This window comes from Protopterus annectens, chromosome 5.part0 (assembly GCF_019279795.1).
Source record: "Protopterus annectens isolate FY-2018-M chromosome 5.part0, PAN1.0, whole genome shotgun sequence".
In the NCBI taxonomy this organism is placed as follows: Eukaryota; Metazoa; Chordata; order Ceratodontiformes; family Protopteridae; genus Protopterus; species Protopterus annectens.
Window position 1 is genome coordinate 1451819236 of NC_056735.1, and position 22398 is coordinate 1451841633.

Below are 22398 nucleotides of genomic sequence, written 5' to 3' on the forward strand. Positions count from 1 at the left end.
TACATAATTAATTTTGAACATTTCAAGAACATTGCAATGATCTTTTGACAGCAGAAATATCCTTACACAGTATGTACAAAATATAAAACAAGTTCCATGAATGTAACTTTAAAAAACAGTATACACCAAACCACTCCAGAATAAAATGTAGCTTTTTTCCACAAAACTGCAAAACAATATTATTTTAGGGGGAATTCATAAAGGTTAACACAAGATGTGTACACCTTGAGGTAACTTTTCTGAATTCAAGAACATCCCTACCACAATGCTTTTGCTGTCTATTCACTCAAAGTTTACACAAAGTGTACACATAGTATACATCTTGTGGTAACCTTAATGAATCCCCCCTTAGCCTTACTGTCATCCCAATTTATTAAATTACATATACACACATTTCTTATACCTCTACAGCAGGTAAGGAAAAGTAGGCCATTCAGTCTCGTTTACAGATACTAACTAGTTATAAACCATAAACAATGAAAAAAAATCACAAGCCGCAGCAAACGTACAACGGGGCAACACAGAATGCCAGAACACAACACCAAAATTATTTATTTAATAAAATAAAACTTAACAGGTAAAGCTTTTGGGCTATCTCCAGTTGTCAATGCATACATAAAGTAACCACATTCAATGGCTTTACATTTGTCACATGACAAGAGACACCAATTATTCTCCAACAATTCAAAGAGAGTTAAATCATACAATTAATGAGCTCAACTTCTGCAATTAAAAATGCAGCATAAATTTGCAAAATAATACAAATAAAATATATATAAAAAAGCATATGTATCTAATATGAAGTGTCTACATATATAAATACATATAATAAATATAAAGAAACAGAAAATCAATTTAAAAAGAAACGTATAACAGAACTCAGAAATAAAATTAGAAAAAGATATAAAAAAGTTTACATTTAATCTAGCATTCAAGTTTGTCTGTCATGGACCAACCAAAGAAACAAAATGCAAGACTAAATGCCACTGTAACTGATTTGTATTGCAAACAGCATTTAAAATTTCTGCACTGAGCAGTTGCAGTAAGCAAGTAGAATAGAGATGTTACTTTAAGGCCACTGCAGACCTAGGGAGGTTGGTAATACTCTAACACTGTGAAGCTGACAATTCCCTTGGACCTTCCAATCATAAAATCTAAGCTACTGAACTGTAAGGAGTGCCTTACATACAAAAACAAGAAAGTGAAGTTCATTTCCACTGAAAGGTGGTTTATCTAAGTTTAATAGTCTACACCTTGTGATGCAAGTTGAAAGGGCAGTAATTTGCTTGATAGGATGCCAACTTGCCTTTCTTTATTTACATATTTTAGATCCTTTCTGGACTAGGTTACCCCCAACTAGGCTAGAAGTCACTATTCAGGGAAGACTCAAGGTGGTATTTATACCTAAGGGAAATTTAGCTAAGACTTTCGGGAACTTTCACTACTCTTTCTGATAGGTGCGGTGGGATCTTTTATATCCACCTGAGCAACCACATCTCAGGCAGATGGGGTCTTGGTTTAATGTGTCATCATTCAGCTAATAAAAAGAACTGATACGCAGTTTCTCTCTCCTTAGGTACTGCACTATAGCTTTAGCTTAATGAAACTTGCAGTTTATATGTTTATCTTGGAGTTGTATATAATTATGGGAGGGTATATCTAGTGGCTAGAATAAAAATGCCCCCCCCCCCCCGAAGGACAAATTATGCATCATTGGTTAGGACTGGTGATTTTTGAGAAGCACTGGACAGTTTTACCATGAAATTTCTCAACAGAGAGAGTGAATGGTGTGTTGAGTATAACCATAGTCCAGATATTTGAAGTGCTGTACTCTCTCCAGTTCTCCAGAGTATCAAACATTAATGATCTAGAAGGAAGGAATATTTCTGAATCTAGCAGCAAACTGGAACGATAACGCCTTTCTTTTGCCCAACAGGGACTTCTTACATTTACGGACATAGCCTGGAATATACAAGCAGCAGATATATGCTGTTAACTCAGCTCTCTTTGTGAACCTTAACTACTTTACCTTCTACCCACCATCATAATTCGTGCTAAGTAAATACATGCATACATAGATAATGAGACTGAAGGACAGACGGATAAAAAGATGAACTCCACAGCCATCTATTTTAGCAAAGAGCGATAAAGGCTTTACTTGTCCATCAGTTATCTGGTTCTGACTGCCAGCCGGGCAGTGGGGGAGCAGTAAGCAGTAGTAGAAGTCAGCCCACATTAAGAGTATTGTTAGAAGAATCAAAAAAGCCCCAACTCTCATAGCAGATGATGGTCCCCACTCTCACTCAACTCGGTCCTCCCAGGTGAATGAGTGGACCAATGGGCTCTCATCCAAGAAAGGACTACAATCAAGGGGAAGGCTTGATGGTCATTGCACGAGTAACACCCAAAAGAACAAGGCAAATTCTGGTGCTTGGAGACAGGATTCTTGTGTTAGCAACTTTGCATAAACAGCAGCAAACGAAATGCAGCATGCTGGATAAATTTCTATACACATCTGCCTGTTCGCACCTGCACAGGAACCGAGCAGTTTACATTAACTTTGACCCCTGTGGTAGTCCATATGATGGGGATGATGGATCACTTCTATATATCAGTAATGCAACAGATGATACATGGCGAATTTATAAAAGTAGTCCAGCACAAGAAATGTTTCAGCTCTGCTATGGGGCAATTACAAGTAGTGAAAGATATTATTTTTATTTACTGCTGAATGACAAGGCTATTAAAAAGAAGAGGACTTGACAAGAAAATATGGAGTCTAAAGAACTCCCTTAAATATCTCATAAGATACATATGACTTGGAAAGCTGCTTTTTTTCATGCTACTGTAAGAAGTTAGTAAAGTGAATGGTACAGTCTTTCCAGACAAAAAATGATCATCACAGTGCAACTCAGCTGAAGTCCATTACTATACTGTCCGAGCTATGTCACATCTAATTACACTGGAATAAGTAGATGCCTAGTGCGGTATAACCACTTCAGAAACAACTCACCTGCAGATTTCGCCAGCTTAAAACAAACAAAAAAAGCAGTACACAGAGTCTTCCTACAGATTATACAATACTAAAAGTTAGCTGCCAAATGGTAACTGGTTAACATTCTTTTGCAGTTCATAGGTAACGGTAACTGACATCTTGGACATCATTCTCAAGGTACAATGACAGTTACCTAGAAAATCTTGTGTGTTAATCATTTAAATCATCTGGATACTGTTAATTATTCAGTTAACAACCATCCCAAAGTTACTGAGCCTTGTTCCAGTGACTTTTCTTGACAGAATCACTAACTCAGTAGAGAAGTCTAAAGTACCAATGTCAACATTATTTTCTTCCGATGTCTTTAATTAATCCACTTTATGTTGTCAATATAATGAATTAAGTTATTTTAAAAGCTTAAAGACAGCATTTATCTGAATGTGGAAAAATTTTAAAACTTTTTTTTTTAACATGAAACAACTTCATAGTTTGTTGTATTATTTTAGGGAGGTAAAGGGTTACACCCCCTCTCACATCTGGGTACAGACAGTGCTGTCCCATGAGAAAAGAATAAATGAAATAACGCCCATTTTGTCAAAAGTTGCTGTGAGCTTTGAAGCTTTGAGCTACTTAAACACAAGACTATTGATAAAGAATTATCGGAATTGGAAATTCAGGCAATCACTAATACAAACAGCAAGATTAAATAAAGTGTGAATGTAGTACCTTCAGAGAGAACCAGAAAGCTTTCTTTCTTTTCTTTTTCAAAACGAGTTGCCATTTCCTCCTGTGATGCCCCTTCTTCATCCTTGTCCTCTTGCAGCCTCCTCATCCTCTCGAGCAAAGCTTCCAATTCACTCACATAATCTACATTCTTCAATGAAATAAATTCTGACTTACATTACTGAAACACTCGGAAACAGAAATGGTAGCATAAAATGGCTGAGAAATCATCAGGTTTACAATGAAAAGTAGGTTTTGTCTTTCTTAATGCAAACTTAGAGTTATATTCATACTGAATGTGAGTGCTTCAGCTTAGCATGCACAACTTAGGGCAATGAGTCCCTCACTTTTACCTATAAACTGCTTAGTACTGCACCTGGGCCACCCCTCAGAACAGGTACATGTACCTAATGGACTTCCTCGGTTAACAAATTAAAAAAAAAACTTAAGCAAACAATTACAAAATACATAAAGAACATTAAAAAAAATGACTATCTAAAAATGGAGGAATTCAGTTTTTAAAAGTGACAGAGTGAAATAGAACTCTTAAGTAAACTCAAATTAAATTATTTCCAAACTTCCATTTTCAAAACATCAAAACCACATATATTTTCTTTAAAACTTTATCCTTATATGTGGAAAATTACTTTTTTTTATTTTGGTTTCCATCCAGTGCTACTGTAAAAGGTATGAACGTTTGGAGGCGGGAAGGTGCTCTAAATTTACACAGGTTAGATGGAATTCTGGAGCCTAACATTCACAAGGCACTTCATATCTCATTTAACTAAAGTACTACATATCAAGACTACACAAAGCACAAAGAATGCCAGACACCATCAATATAACATCCTGTAAGCACTAACAATAACATCTGCGAATCCCATGTTACTTAAAAGCTTCCGGTATTAAGACAGTGAACCACCAATTTGGCAGACTTTTCAAAAGGCTCACCATCACCCCAAATTTCCTAGCTTCTTTCTAAACCCAACATGTCTGCTTGCCATACATGCTCCCTTTCTCACCATTTACAGCAGTGCAAATGATATTTCTATACCTCATGACTAAACAGTTCCACCTTGTCAGATTTCCTCTCATGTCCAAGAACCTCAGCCATGTCTCAGTCTGTTTCATGAAGTTTTCTGGCCATGCTACATGACTCTTATCATCCCCAATACAAACTAACATCTAGTTCTCTTGGTCTCACCAATGACATGCATGGAGGTAGAAGAATGCCTAATTTCTGGATTCTTATTTCATCACTATGAAGCTAAGGAAACGTAGTTGGTATCCCTACAATCGTTATGCTTTACATGCCATAATACAACTGAATTATAATTATGACCTTATGTCTTTCTTTTCATTGGTCACCTCTACCAATGCCCACCCCCATGTCTGTGTGATTTCCAGGATTGTGTAATCAAAACGGATTTTGTACTTCTTCACATTAAATTTCATATTCCACCTCTTCCCCCACTCCTGCATAACCCAAATGTTTTTGAGGTCTACCAGCATCTTTCAACACTTCTGCTTTGACCTTTGCAAAATTTATAAACAGGAAAAATTTCCCTTAAATTCCCATAAGTATTGTTAAGCATGGACATCAACTATATTCAAAACTCATTCACACAGCCAGTAACCAATCCATCTCCCATCCTCTTCTCCTTCATTTACACTATCAGCCTTCTATGTGGCACAGTATCAGACACTTTATTCAAAATGTAATAGTTTCAGTTGTATAACTGATTGGGGACCATAGTTTATTACTATCCATACTTTTATTACTATCCATACTTTAACCCAACATAATTTTAAAGATGCGGATGGTGCAGTGGTGCAGCGCAAGCATTGTCGCCTCACAGCAAGAGGTTCTCCGGTTCGAGTCTTGGCTGGGTGCCTTCGGTGCAGAGTCTGCATGTCCTCCCTGCATTTGTGTGGGTTTCCTCCCATGTTACAAAGACATGCATCTGGAGTGTTTCTCCCTGGGCCCCCACTGAAAATTGGCTTCATTCCAAGTTTGACTTTCCCGGTTAACAAATGTAAATGTTAAGTGATTTAGCCATTCTGACAACGAATTGGCAATTTATTCCATGGAATTGAAAATGTAACTGAAAACATGTGTGTATTATACAAACCATTTGACAGAGTAACCAGTTTATTCACAAGTTTCCTTTTCAAAGAATTTCCAAAGCATACTAGTCTGACCATTTGACAAAGTAACCAGTTTATTCACAAGTTTCCTTTTCAAAGAATTTCCAAAGCATACTAGTCAGACTAATAGGCCTACACAGATGGATCATTACACAAACTTCCTTTAAAATACGTGTCTCTTAGGTTCATAGATTAGTAATAGGTTGACTGCCCTTGTGGGCCATTTTAAGCCTAGCCCATTACCTCGTGTGAGAATCAAACCCTGTACCTTGTGTCTGCAAGGTAAACACCTTAACCATTATGCCAACCTCCCTCCCTTCTCTTCTGCTAATTTCTACACAGATGTCACAAAACACTCCTTTAAATGTAAAGTGGTCTACATCATCAAACACAACTTTTTTCATCTGATACCTTGAAATACAAAGAATATTCAAAAGTTTATTTACTTCTTGACTGAAACAACACCGGACACTCACATGGGACAAATGAAGGCTACCAGATACAAAAAGTGTTGCATGCCAATCACATTTTTCCACATGAGTTACCCCCATCACCCTGCTGAAAAACCATCATCACAGTCAACTCTGTGTGTCTTAAAAATGATGGTAAACCAGGGGAAGACAAAATTTCTCAAACTAATGTGTACCTTAAATTCATTTAAGTTAGATAATCCAACTAGGCTTACTTAGTAAGTCAGTATGTAATTTATTTACTCCTGTGTGAACAATAACCACTCCATATAATTTGCAAACCCAAAGAAGCAAGGGCATTAATATCATGAACTGTCGCACTAGGTAAAGGTAATTAATAGTTCTACTATATGAACTTATAGTTACCCTGTTTTGGTGCATGTGTTTACTCAACAGTCCCAAGTGATCAACACTCCATTCTCCATTTTCTTAGATATACCTTTCTTGCCTGGATTTTATTTATTTAATTAAGTTTGATGACCGGGGAAGTCCACTGGGCCAAGAAGAGCCCGTTTTCAGTGGAGGCCCAGGGAGAAAAGCTCCCCAATAATTTCACGTTACATTTCACATGTTACAAAAGAATATAGTTCATACAGGTAGTTAAACATTTACAGATAAGCTCCATGATATTTGCAACTGGCTTGTCACAATGCTACAAAAATGAAAAGACATAATTCAATACAGAAATGTCAACAGTTACATAAAGTGAATATTTTTGTTATAAACTCAAATGTAGGTTTAACATTTCAAAATATATAGCTACTAGCCATTAGTAGGTTAGGAAAATATTATGCATGGAGAAGATAATAGTATAATTGAGATTGGAGAGTATAGTACAATAGGTATTAGAGAGAAATTTAGTTTTTAGTAGGGGAGGGATTGTTTTGGGTGGGATGAAGTAATAGTAGAGGTAGTTGGATAAGTCAGTTTAAGGTGGAATGAGGGGGGGTTAAGTTGCAGCATGGCAAGGTCATTCCCATTTGGAAGAAAGATGAGAGAGTAGCTGAGATTTGAAGTTTGTATGGTTAGGTAGGTTGTGTAGGTATGTGGGGAGAGAGTTCCACTGTTTAGCTAAGGAGTGGGACAGTAGTAGATGGCCAGGAGGTCGTGCAGGTTTGTGGATCTGAAGGAGATTTTGTTTCTTGGATCTGAGTGAGCGGCTGGGAATGAAAGGTTTTAAGGAAGTAGCGAGAGCTGGGCAGTTGGGCAGGTTTAAAGATGAGACTGTGGGCAATGGTGAGTTGTAGATAACTGAGGTGGTTGGGTAGTTCAAGCCAGTTGAGGACAAGGAGGGAGTGGCAGTGGTGGGATGAGTTTTTTGAATTGGTTGCAAATTTGGAGATCTTGTGGTAGCAGGATTCAAGTTTGGACCAAAGGCCAAGATGAAGATTGGTGAAAAGAAGGGCACCATATATAAGGGAGGGGACTAGGAAGGTGGATGCAGGAATTTGATGAGTAGAGGGGCTTAGGAAGTGGTTGTGCCTGTAGAGCAGACCTAGCTTTTGGTGGATTTTCTTGATTGTGGAATGGATGTGGGTGTCAAATTTTAGTTCATCAACAATGATGCCAAGAAGCTTGGTGTTGGGAACAATTTCAAGGAAGATGTTGTTTTGGCTCTGTACCGTGAATGTTGATTTGTCAATGGAGTTTTTGATAGGGGAAAAAAACAGTTTGGTTTTATTTGCATTTAGTGCCAGATGGTTAGACTGCATCCAGGTTACTGTTTTGGAGAAGGCAAGTTGGGTTTTTGCTAGGAGCTCGGAGGGGGAGAAGGCTGAGCAGATGATTGAATCATCTGCATATTGGATGACAGACGAGTCTGGGATGGACTGATGAAAATTGTTAATGAATAGGTTTTAGAGAAGAGGGCCAAGAACAGAACCTTGTGGGACATGGAAAACCAGGCGATGGTAATGGGAGAGAGGTATATGGTGGAGAGTTGGGATAAAAGTAGGGTGTGTGAGATGGTGTCAAAGGCCTTTGACATATCTAGAAATAGTGTGGATACGAACTTGCCTGAGTCGCGTTCGAGATTTATGGTTTCAAGAAAGGAAAGAAGGACAGTCATGGTGCTGTGGCCAGGGCGGAAGCTCTGTTGATGGCAGGATGTCTAGCACAAACAGGGTTAGCATGTATGCAGGGACCAGTATCTGGTATTAAAATAGATAGCACGGAAATACTATCAAGAACTTATACCTTTTATCTACAGTTTATTATTATCAGATTATTTCCTTAGCCTTTTCTAAGCTTCTCGTTGCATGGACTTATCTGAAATATGTACTACAATGTTCTTAATTTATCTTCCAACAGTAGGTTTTCAATAACATTCTGAAGATGTACATTTGGGAAAACATCGACATTTCACTTATCAAATAAATCATTACTGTGTTCTATCTACAATGTTGAGTTCATTTTCTTGCACTTGGATATCCACAAGGCAAATTCTAGCACAAACAGGGTTAGCATGTGTGCAGGGACCAGTCAGAAGAGATGCCGCATGCATTTCATCATGTGACATGGGTACATGATGCTTAAGTGTACAATATATAGAAGCCACGCATTTCTGAACATTACCTATGGCTTTATTAATACTAGGACTACCACTGTGACCAACATTAGCAGCAACAAATCTTCCAAACCAAAGCTACTGAAATGACCCAGCCTCACAACAATGGAGCTTAAACTTGAAATCAGTAGCAATACAAAATAGAAACAAGAGTAGTGAAAATGTGGTGTTTACTGTTTATAATGACTTATCAAATTACAAGCAACACTAAGCTGCAATATCATATTAACAAGGAGTGATTGAGCTTCCTAGTGAAGCCAGGGGAACAACGTTCAGTACTACAAAGGCAACGCAAAACTATTGGATAAAATTACTTTAAGATCAGTATCAATTTTCTAAAATCCAGTTAAAAAATGAAAATTTATACCACACTTTTACTGACAATGAAGATGTGTACAGGCTGCCTAACATTTTAAATAAGTTCACATGGGCCTTATATGATGCCTACTGTGTGACACAGAGCAAGTGATTTAACCAGACATTGCTCCTGGGTTGCCTATGAAAAGGGAAGGTGTGCACTGTGGGCGTACCTCATTATCAAATGGGAATTATTATCATTATTTATTATTATTATTATTATTATTATTATTATTATATAATGAAGATGGAAGACTTGCCATTCAAAAATAGCTTGTAGGTAAAGTTGAAGTAACACTATGAGGACTTTCCTATAAAATTGAAAATGGAAAGTGGAAATAAGAAATGCATGCATCTCACTGCAGAAGGATAAAAGAGGAATGCAGATGGGGGCCTGGTCCATATCAACTATATAGGCAGTAGCCTGAAACTCAAGCACGGGCTTATCCAAGAGCATTATATAGGCAGGAGACTAATATCCAGGCACAGTTATGAAGGTGAGAGCCTGATACCCAGGCAAGGGCTTCTCAAAGATCAGAGGCGCCAGGGGGTCTGGAGGAAGATAACTTGAAGCAAGGCCAGAGGCAAAGGCAAGGAAGACCTGTACATTCAGTGTAAATGAGAATAAACAGAACTGTGAGATACTGAAATATTGTGAACTACTTAAGTTCACTTATTTAAGTCTGAGAACAATTATTTTTTGTCAGTGCATTTGTAAGACTTAAACATATACATAGACTGGCAAGTTTACTTTAGTAAATACATGATTTAATTTGGAAAGGCAATCTGCGCGTTCTGTGAAAGACAAAGGTGATTAAGTGATTTCAGCATTGAAATGAAAGTAAATTAGTGTGGAAATGCATACTATTTAAGTAAAATTCCCAAATATGAGGTTTAAGGGGGCCTCAAAACATTACAGTGGTACAGAATTGTGGGCAAAATTCCGTTCTGTGCTACTACTTTTGCAAGCTTTAGTAAATTCAAACTGAAAAATGTACATTAAATTAGGAATGTACTCCACAGAAAGAGAAAGGGGGACACAGCTTTGTTTTCAGTAGCGGACGACAGTGGTAATCTCCAACTGAAGTGAACAGGATTTTGCCACTTCTATGCCTCAGTGAAGCTCATTCTGCACTAAGGCTGGGAATTTTGATCATACAGAAGAAAAAGGTTGCTTGACTGAATACCAAATGTGCTCAGAAATCCACTGTGTGTTTTGCCAAGCTAGAAAGAAAATGTACTTTATTGGATACTTATAAGGCAATATATTAACAAGTCACCTGAGAAGTTTACCACAGAAGTGCTTGAAACTGTTTCTGTGACAAATGGAGCAGTAGTGAGTACAATGAAGTTGCATGAGGGGTGGGGTGAAGGACACTGCTGAATGAAGTTTTACTTGACTGCTGGACTCTTGACAAAGCAAAATCATTCAAATTATTTGTTAGACCACGTTTTAAAATGTATTTAAAAAAAGAAATGAATGGCAAAACAGTGGCAGAATTATAAGTACTGCTGAATGTTTAATCAAGTGATATGAAACTCAAGGATGGTTTATTTGATAGGAAATCTACAGTTAAGTGCTGGAAGGTTGCTAACCAAAGCTGTGAATGTACTAAGTTGCTGAAAGAAATCTGTTAGAAAAAAAGAGTTCCTGAAGTAGAAAATGAAGCAATAACTGATGTAAAAGTCCTTTCAAAGAAGTATGTTGCTGCACAAAGCCTGTAAGTATCCAAAATAAATAGCAAAGCCTTACCAATTGTGTTTGTACTACCACATCAAAGTGTTGATGCTGATATTCATAAAATCAGGCATAAAGTAAATGTGGTTGTATTGGAAGCTACAGCAACAAAAAGAAATGGGATGATTAAACACAGTTAATATGCCATGACCAAAAAAATCAGTTTGTCGCTCTGTAAAAATTAATCTGTACCTGGAAAAGAAATACACACTGACAACAGCATTGTTAACTAAACTAAATATATATTTTGTGACTTGATACTGAAACGAAAACTGAAAGGCTACAACGTCTTTAGCAGTGCAAAATGAAAGTATAAGAGCTAAAAGCAAACTGAAGTGCTGTTCCACATAATGAATCTTCTGCTTTTATGAAGAGAAAACCAACAAAGGGAAACTGCTATAAGAAAGTGATGCTAAAACCTAGTAATCTTTGTAGGGTTGAAATACACTGTTGACACTAACAGTATGGGAAACAAAAAAGCAGCCAACAATGCTTGTGCTTAAGGTAAACTGTTTTAGTTCTTGACACAGATAATAGTGTTAAGAGGCAGTAGGGGGAAACTGCTGATGAAACAAAGCAATGTGTTGCTGAATCCACCAGTAAGTCTTGTGCAAATCTTAACTGGAAAAGCTGAGATACTAAGTGTACATTTAATGCAAAACAAAATCAATTATGTGCTAATAACAAATTGTCTGCATCTGTAGGTGCTACTAGCATACATTATGACTGATGTATGCTACTAGCATACATCAGTCATAATGAGCATCACAATGTATTACGTTAATGAGGCTCTAAACCAGTATGCAATATAAACTCAGTGGAAAAAAACAATAACAACCAACACACAACAAATGCAAATGAATATACCTAGTGCGGTTGAAAAACAAAATGCTGTACAAAAAGATGTATGTCACTTGGAAAAGTAACCAGGCAAAAAGACAGATTTAATGAGGTTTTGAGATAAAAGAAAAGCCAGTCTGAAACTCGTGGCTGCTGAGTGCTTACAAAGTAATAAGGAGAAAATATGGCAAAAATTGCGAACTGATATATAAATGTGTGTGCATATATGTATATATATGTGTGTGTGTATATATATATATATATATATATATATATATATATATATATATATATATATACACACACACACATATATATATATATATATATATATATATATATATATATATATATATATATATATATATATATATATATATGTACTAAAACCTTCATTTAAAGAGGATTTTACAGAAATGCAAAATAAAGTTTTGCCAATGTTTTTGGCACTGCAGAATGTAATAAAAAGTGCTGAAACTATCTGATTTTAGTCAGGGTTTGTTAAAGAGGCTCAATTCTATGATAATGGAGCAAGCTGGTTTCTTTAAGGGAGAAAATATCAATTATGCAGAAGGTTACAAAAAACATTTTAACAAACCAACCTCTAGGGTGTTGCTACTACGGAAACTAGGAAATTAAACTAAATGGTGCTTTAAATGTTAATGCAAACGAAAGAATAATTAAAATGAGAACTCACAGACGGGGGGGGTCAGAAAGGGCTGATGGCAGACCCACAACAACTGGAAAGTAAAATAAAAAGTTAGAAATATTGTTTAGGAGTGTTTGAATAGTATGACGTAGTTGTGCATAAGCAAACAGATACCTTAAAGTCTGTCTGGAACAAAAAAACTATGGCTCAGATGAAGTCTGAACTGCAATGGATGAAAAACCTTTACTGAAAATGAACTGCAGTAGGTGAAAAACATTCAGACTCACAATGTAAAGGTGCTAGAGTGACAGCCTGTGCACGTACCAGAGATCATGTCTATAAATACAATATTTTGAGTTACAAGAATGTACCTTCATTCTGTCCAGTGAAGCTCTGGAAGTTTGCATTGCAACTTCCAATGGGTGGTGCCTAAGGTTTTGCTAAAATCAAATTATGTCTTTCCATTTCAAACAAATGCTCATCTCTGTAACTACAGGGTTAATAAAGGAGTATAAATGGCAAACTCTTTAGCACAAACTATTTTTATAGTGGTGATATTCTTTAGGTTCTAGGTCTTAATCTGAATTTTATAAGTCACAATGAACATGGCAGCTATTAAGCTTGTAATATTTTATAAGCAACTTAAAGTATCTCAGCAGTCACAAGTTACACCCACACTGTTACAGCAGTATTTTGATCATCCAGATGACACTGTTAATATGAAGCTATACAGTTCTGCCTGTGCCACTTGTCTGTTGAGATATTTTAGAAATATAAAACGACAATATAAACAAATATTATATGAACAATGTACAGTAGAACCTCTAAGTTGACCACCCAAGGGACTGTAAAACTGGTTAACATACAGAGGTGGTCAAAATAAGGAACTAGGCTTACTGTACGGATACGTATATGTACCTTTACTTTCTTGTACAGCTTTTATCAGTCAATATCATAAGAATTCATACATAATCAAAACACAGTAAAATCATACATACACTATCCTACAAAAAATCAATATTTACAGTTTTCTCATGGTTTAATCATTCTTTCTGAAAGAGGAGTCAGTCTTGCTCTGTTTCTTATTCTTATTACAAAGGTAAGTGGAGAAAGCACTCTCAACTCTGGCTACACCACTCAGCATACCTGGGCATTATTCCACAGAAAATTACTTCAACTGCATTATCAGATACCAGACATCCTCTTCTTTTGGAGTCTCTGCAATTTCTGTCATCCTCACTTGCTTCTTCCACTTCGTATGCTGCTTCATGCACTTTTACTTTCTTGAAACACTTCTGTATCGTTTCCGGCTGAACTTTATTCCACGCTCACCTGATCCAGAGGACAGCATCCACAGCATTAACTGATGCAGCGGATGAAGTTGCTTCCACAGGCGGACCACAGGTTTGTCTTTTAGTAATGACCCACTGTAGGAGTTGGGCTCAGTGGTGCATTTTAAATGTTTTGATGATGCCTTGGTCAAGAGGTTGGATTTCTGAGGTCGTGTTTAGAGGCAAAAATTTCATTGTCACATTTATGAGATGATTCACTTGCAGGTGGCCAGAAAATTTCTTGGTCGATACCCCTTACCCACTCCTCAAACAGGGAGCCAGTCATCCATGCGTATTTGTTTGATCTCCAAATGACGGGGAGGGCTTCGGGCTTACAGTTCTTGAATGCGCGTGGCTTTGCCAACTTAGCAATCACCAAGGGCTTTAGTTTCTCCATGCTTGAGCTAGGGCAAAGCAGAACTGTGAAGTACTCTTTGGAAAGTTTTCCGCTCTTAAATTTATCACCCTTCATGACGAGGCTCCTGTCAGGCATTACCTTGAAAAAGAGTCTGTGCTTGTCACCGTTAAAGATGTCATCATCTTTGATGCCTCTGGCAAATTCCTGGAACTTTTTGATGAACTCTTCCACAACTTCTACTGGAACTTCATTGGACTCACCACACAAGACTTACCTGGAGATTTCATGCTGCAGTTTAAATTTCTCGAGCCAACCACTTGATGCTAGGATATCTGCCACCCCGAATTCCTGTGTGAATTTTTTTAGCAATGTCTTGGATCATAGGCCCAGAGATTCGAGCATTAACTGCCCTCATTTGTTTGAACTAGCTTAATGTGGCTTTATTGACTTCATTGAGGGAAGTTTTCCTCCTTTTCCACTGTAGGTCTCCAATTTCCTTACCATATCTCTCCACATACTCATGTTTACGTTTTTGAATGTTGCTAACTGTGGTCTTGCTAACACCAAAATGTTCCGCTGTCTTTCTTTGGCTGCTTTCGAGAAAATGTCCTTTTCCTTCAATGTCAGCTCTTTGAGTTCTTTCCTTTGGACTATCATGTCTCGATTAACTGTAAAATTTTTCAGTAATTTTAGGATGTCCCTAAAATTCAGACTAGTCCTTCACGTTGAAAAAATCTTCAGCAGCACGTGATAAACAATAGGATGTTAGGCCTAATACAACACATGGTAATAAAACATGAAAAAAGAACTTGTATTAAAGAAAAAATAACACAACTACGGGGCAAAGCTCACACCCTCTACCCCTTGGTGTAGAATGGACTCAACTGGTCAAGTTCTAGAGGGTAAATTAAGATTTTGTGTCACAGTCCAAGTGATCAGGATACAACTTACAGAGGTGGTCAATATAGAGAGGTCAGTCTTCCATTGAGTACATGTGGTTTATGTCCGGTCTATGAAAATTAGGTCAACTTAAGGAGGTGGTCAACTATAGATGTTCTACTTACGTCTATTTGCCTGCACTTATCAGAAGCAATTAGTGCAGTTGTAATTTCTTTCATGTTACTTTTAAGATGTTATCTTTCAATAAGTTGTATGCTTCATGGTTTTGAAATTATTAATGTAAATATGAATAGGCAATATTAGATGCCTACAGGCATCAATAGAATGTAATGGAGAAACGCCTGGAGAAGTCACTAGATTTTGACAAGTATTTAAGCAAAATGATGCCTTACAGACAAGTAAGAATAAGACACAACAGGTTTTGAACAGAAAACACAAAAAGAAAGCCAGTGAACTATAGATTCACTGGAGGCTGCAAGATGGTGAAAAAGCCCCACAATAAATTGCAGTAAAGCTAAGCACATTTATTCATTTATTCTCTTGAACTAATTCAGAGCTTCAGTGCAAAGTAAAAAACAAACCCCTTTGATACAAAAATGAAGTCACGTGACTACAATCAGTGAATTCAAATTCTTGAAAGAACACCAACATAATACAATCCTATAAAAGACATATATACGCTATAATATTTATGAATACTTAAAATATTTCTTAAATTATCATAAAAGACACCTCTTAAAAACAAAAATAAAAATTTTAAGAGACATTCAATATTGATTGCCTCATTTAAACCTGGCACTTTGAATCTGACAATTCAGTTCTTTTACTTCTAAAAGATTATTGGAATCAGTATTAAAAGGACTAGGAGTTACAAAATCCAACATAATAAAAAAAACTTTCTAAAGTTGGTGCAAACTAATGAATGCTTAGCTAGAGCATTCGTAGTATCCTTACTTTTAATTGTTAGCAGATGGTCAGAAATGCATGTGCACAGTTTCCGAATAGTTTTTCCTACGTAAAAACATTAACAAGAATCACAGGTAGCCTACATAAAACCTATTCATAAATATTATAAGCTTATGTATGGTAGCGTTGTCGCCTCACAATAAGATGTTGTCCTGTTCGATTCTCAGCTAGAGCGTCTTCTGTGTGGAGACATGCGTGAATGGGCGTGCCTTCGTTGAAGGTTGTGCGTCAGGGCCGGCAACTCGGCACGTAAAAATCTACTGCCAATCATTAGCGGACCGGAGATCCGCTGTGCCGACCCCTAACCGGGAAAAGCCGAAAGACACAACAACAACAACAAATGTCTTGTATACGATTGTATATATTAGTGTTCCTTTAAGAATTTAAATTCACTGATTAATTAGATGCAGTTAAAGGAAATGCAGGCTTTCTATGTAGTGCCTGGTACACAGTAAACAACCAATTTACTGTGTGTTAAAGTATATATATCCACAGGTAGCCACGATGAAGCAACTTAAGTGTTAACTGCCTAATGCACAAAATCCAAGGAAAACGCAGAGTGCATTTCCCTCACTTCAGATGGGATGCCTTTAACTCACAGAAATAAAACTCATGAATTCATTGCATTTCAGTAAGTGAGGGGAAGCGAACTCTGTATTTTCTTTGGTTCTTGGTTTTGGAGCATGCACATCGTAACTCGAAGCATTTGTTCAGGTTCCTGATGCACAACATGCTCAGGAGCACAAGGCTGACTGACATTTTCCACTGAAAATTACTGCCGGTAAAATTTCTAAGTGTGTGTGAACAGTCTTTCTTTTGTTTTGGGAGATTTTTTTCTACCCTTTTCAAGTAGGCACAATCATGGAGGTGATATATATAAGTTGCGGATGGGGTGGGCAAGCTTCCCTGAAAAAGCTCCTGCAGTTTAATGTTTTACACTTCTGTGTTTTGGGCATTCATTTTTGATGTTTTGGTCCCTTAATGTTATGACATTTGAGATTCCATAAAAGAAACACACTGGTAGTTTCTGATGTGGAAAAAGAACCCACAGCAGAAGTGGATCAGTTGTATGACGAACAAATTACTAGACACAAAATTAAACAAATAAATGGTATGAAAACTAAGACCATACCAAATGGAAATGAGTTATATGACAGTTATACAACTCAGCATCAGAGCCAGATCATGGTCAAATGGGGTTCTAGGTAAGGTAGTGGACCAGCTGCCCCCCACATCCATTCCAGTGTGTATATCATTACTTGACTATCTCTCCCCATCTATCACAAACATTATACAAATCTCAGTTTGCATTCTATTTTCCCCTTTCCTTTTACAGTGACTACTGAGATATGATTTAAAACCTTTATTTCAAATTTTACAGCACAAACTATGATGGACATTTACAAAACTAAACTAAACCGTCTCACACAGAAAACGTACTTAACATGCGCAGTAGTAAACTCCATTTTTTCCTTGAAGCTCATTCACTGAAAATGCATCAGGTCTATATTAGAACATCGAAGTTTCAGAATTTCGAATGTTCTAATATCGACCCCTATTCAGCGAAAGCTGAAAATAGCGAAGTGACAGAAAACCGAATTCTTTCCTAGGGAAAGAATTTGGTTGCCTGTTCCTGTCGCTTCACTATTTTTAGCACTGTGGTGGAAAGTTACGAGTCAGGTTCAGGTAAGTGTAAGTGGGTTAGGTGAGTTAAGGTTAGGGTGCAGGTGAGGTGTGTGCGCAATAGTGACGGACCTTAGGGTTAGAGTTTGGGTTAAGGTAAGTGGGTAGATAGTGGTGTATGTACAGTTTAGTGTAGGGTTAGATGTAAGATTTTAGGTATATGTGTGTGGATTGTTGTTTGTTTGGTGTGCTTGTGTTGTGTGTATGTGTTGTGGAACAGCAAATTTTTTTCCCTAGGAAAAAAAGTCACTGTTCTGTATCGTCGTTGTTTTCAGCATTCGCTGAATAGTGGTCGATATTAGAGCATTTGAAGTTCTGAAACTTTGATGTTCTAATATAGACCTAAATGCATCTGCCTAGTGGCAGATTGTGTACATTTATACCCAGACACTCCCTGAACCCAGCAATTACAGGTACATTGTTGAATGCATCCTTCTCAAATGTGTCAATAAACAACAGCAATAATGACCAAAGACACATATTTCAAATTTGTTTTACACAAAACACACAGTAGCCAAATTATTCCAACTTGATTCACACAAACATGCACACTAGTCTTGCAAAGCCAGATTAAAGGCAGTTTGGAAATGACCAGATCATAACAGCATAATGTACTTTCATCCACAGAGATGCCCCATCCCCATCAGCAGTTACAGCCGCTTTGACTGTGTACACCCTTTACTGTGATGAAAAAATAAAATACATGTACTTTACTAGTAGCGTTGGATGAACTACTTGAAACTGCATAAAGAGCAACAGTATCATACCACAAGATCCAGCCATATGTAGCACAGTTTAAAAAGAACAGTATTTATGAGAGCATAACATTAACTACCTGACAACATATGCAAAGTCAATATGCACAATTGCTGCAGAAGTTATCTGAATAGTTCAACACTAAAGAGAACTATTACTAGTACAGAGGCTGCATTTACAAATGCTGTACTTGCTACTATTGAGGAATAAACTGCTTGTGCTATATTACAAAAATGGTCTGCTGGTGATATTGTAATAGCACTTCCTGAACTAGATCAGCTATGCAATAGGGAATGGCTGGCAAACAATGACAATACACTAGGCATGAAGTCCTGGAGGCCATTAAGGATCCTAGCCCAGTTTCTCCAACTGCTTCAAAGCACTGACTTACTCAATGTCACACAGAAAGTAAATGAATGTGGAAAGATTCAAACCCTGCACCCTTGCTGTAGTTAGCAACTCATTAACAGTTCAGAGCCTTAGTCTTCTGTGCTAACATAGTAAAAATTTTTAGCAAATGCTGAAATGCATCCCAATCCAATTTTGTAAAGACTGCATTGCAGTAATTTGCAACAATGACTACATAATGGATGCTGAAGATCCTTATTCTAAATAATGTAGACTATACCAGCTGATAAATGTCAATCCCTTCGCAGCTGCTGGAGGTTGTAAAGAAGCTACTGTAATACATACATTACTAAAATGCAACAGGTTTAGACTACTTGGATGCAACATGTTCACACTACTTAAATGCAACTTGTTGAGACAACTAAAATTAAACATGTTGCATTTTAGTACTCTAAACATATTACGACTATATTACACAATCCAGGCCTATCAATGAATCAGTCCATTCTTTATTACAAAGATTAAAGCAATACAATTAAACTCTCTATACATGCTGCAGTAGCTTTTGATTAACAATCCACAAATCATACACAGAATTAGAAATATCATTGCAAACATATTTTTTTTTTGGTGGGGGGGGGGGGCACTTCTCATTTCTGACCTCTCCCTATGTCTTCTCTTTCATCAAGAATAGCTATCTAATCCAACATCTCTCAGTACAAGTCTGACCTACTTGCAGAATGGCTAATAATGTTGCACCATACACCTCCAGAGTCAAGGGAGCCCTATACAGGGTAAACAGTCAGGTCCCCGACAGCCATTCCAATATCCCGTTACTTGGCCATCTCTCAACAATAACCATAAACACCGTTCAAACGTGTCAGTGTACTTACTATTGTCTTCTTTAGTTTTAAAATCACCAGAGATTTGCATTTCTTTAAAACTTTTATTTCAAATTTTACTTAAAAACACTAAAATGTTTTCTAAACAAAGCACTCTCACATGGAAAACAGACTTAGCATGAGAAACAGTAAACTTTTCTTCTGACATTCACATTTAGTGAAAATGCATCTGGCAATCCATCAAGCTACAAGAGATGTACTGAGATTCATAGTCAATATCATACAGTGAAGCACTAAACAGTCCACTGGAAGGGTGCGGGAATTCAAAAGATAAACGTGCAGCATATTGCCAATAGTATAGGACAGCCCACTGGACACAAGTATCTACTTTCAGAAGCAGCCCTGGAGTACTCTCTGGTGAAGTAACTTGGAGGTGTCACATGGAGGGCAAATGAAAGCTGAGTGAATCCAACCATGTACAACAGGAAGTAGCTCTTTAGTAACTCATAGCCTTACTCATCTAGACTAATATTCACAGCTAAATAATAGTTAACATTCAACAAAACAAGGAAATCAAGAATCCCAACTAAAGAACACGGCTCATAACTACTCTGGTTCTTGGGTAGTTACTAGGCTTGCAGTCCAGCAGACCACAGAGAAGCCTATTCCAAATTTCCAGCTATCCCAAAGCACCGTCAGTTAATGACTTGCTCAGGGACAGGGACAGGGCAGGATATAAATATAAGGGAAAATCAGAATGTTTTCCAAAATTAGAGACAGATAAGATCAGACTATTCTAAATTACTTAATACAACAGAAACCAACATGCATTTTATGAAAAACTTAACTATGAAACTCTATGACTGACATTGACAGACTGTAACACTTAGTAACTTAACAAAAAAGAAAGAATGAAGCTAAAGGATGCCAGGCAGTTGGTGGAGAATTAAGACTCTTGCCTCTCATACCCAGGGTGCAGGGTTAGACTCCGAGCAAGTCACTTAACTAAGCAGTGCCCCCTAACTGGGGCATTTTATACATGCACACAGACACACTAACCAGGAAACTCAACGTCCTGCTGCGATTTAAAATCTGTGTGCTTCATTGCAATATGCTGCTGTGCATTTGGTGTATGTTGCAATCCAGGTGGGCTAACATTCAAAATTTTATAAACGAAAATTATGTGCGGGCATTCATGTGAACCAGAAGATTTGCTCTGCCTCAAATGGATTGGGCCGATCTCTGAAAGAACAGTGGATTTTTTTTTAAAAGACAAGCAAGAGATTCTATGTGGTTTTCATGAAGTTCTTTCACTCTGGTCTATGAAGCAGGAAGAATACAGCATCCATGGGACCAGATGACATCCCTGTACTACATGAACTACAAAATGAACTGGGACCTCAACTAAGTGTCATGGTTAATCATAACCTTGCCTCAGGCTTCGTGCCCACTCCACAAGGGGGGATCCACCTTGGATCCCAGGAACTACCGTCCCATCAGTCTGACAAGCCTGATCTGCAAGGCCATGGAATGCATTATCATGGAACTTATAAACAAAGACACTGGCAACCTTAAAACACTGGACCCCACCCAGTTTGGGTTTGTGAAGGGCCGATCTTGTCTCCTGAACCTTACTGACTTCTTCGAATCAGTCTCCAGAGCCGTGGACGAGGGTAAGGCAGTCCATACAGCCTATCTGGACCTTGCTAAGGCCTTTGACACCATCCCCCACTCTGGAATCATAGATAAAATTACTAAGCTGGGCATTAATCCCTAAATCACTCGATGGGTTGCCAACTGGCTTACTGACAGAACCCCTACTGTAAAAGTAGCTGACTCCAAATCCAGCTCCAGACAAGTGACAAGTGGAGTACCTCAGGGTTCAGTCCTGGGACCTCTCTTGTTTGGCATTTACTTCTCTGAAGTACAGGCCAACTCTAAGGGACTCTGGCTAACAAAGTTTGCAGATGACTGCAAACTGGGAGCCATTACTGAATCCCCAAAATGATGTGGATACTCTACAAAAGGGCCTTACAGAAACAGATGCGTGGTGCCAGAGCCGTGGGCTCAAGCTCAATGCCAAGAAATGTATAGTTATTCCCTTTGGGAAAAAACATGTACCCATGAATTATTACATAGATGGCAGTACACTAAACACCGAAAGTGTGATAAGAGACCTAGGGACACAGGTGGACAGTGGTCTTACCTTCAATAACCACATCGCCACAAAAGTCAGGAAATCCTTCTATGTGGCACACCTCATCACTAAGGGCTTTTCATCCAGAAAAAAGGAGGTCATTGTCCCACTGTATTCATCCCTCATTAGAACCATTATAGAATACAACACCCCATTTGGTATGTATCTCTCACGACATCTGCAACAACTGGAAAGGCCGCAGAAATACCTCATAAAAGAATCACAGGCCTAAAGCAGATGCCCTATGCTGACCGCCTTAAAAAACTACAGCTATACTCTGTCGCATATCGTCTACTCTGAGGCGATCTCTGCTTAATATACAAGGCCATGTCAAACCCAGAGCTGTTGGACATGCTACACTTAAAGAAATCCCAATCCCTCAGAGCCACACGCTCCAGGGATCTAAATCTTGTCATCACAATAAACAAAACATGCTGGAGGGATAGGTTCCTGACCCAGAGACTCCCCAGACTCTGAAAGAGACTGCCCATACATGTCAAGCAGAGCACCTCTTTGGCCCTCTTCAAAAGG

At 37.8% G+C, this 22398-nt stretch overlaps 1 protein-coding gene across 1 annotated transcript in view; it reads right to left on the minus strand.

Moving 5' to 3' along the window:
- Positions 1–22398, minus strand: part of SESN3 (sestrin 3) — a 771776-nt gene that overhangs the window by 133982 nt on the left and 615396 nt on the right. The window contains exon 6 of the mRNA XM_044071268.1: positions 3722–3869. Within this exon, the coding sequence (XP_043927203.1) occupies positions 3722–3869 (148 nt within the window). The remainder of the gene's footprint in view (positions 1–3721; positions 3870–22398) is intronic.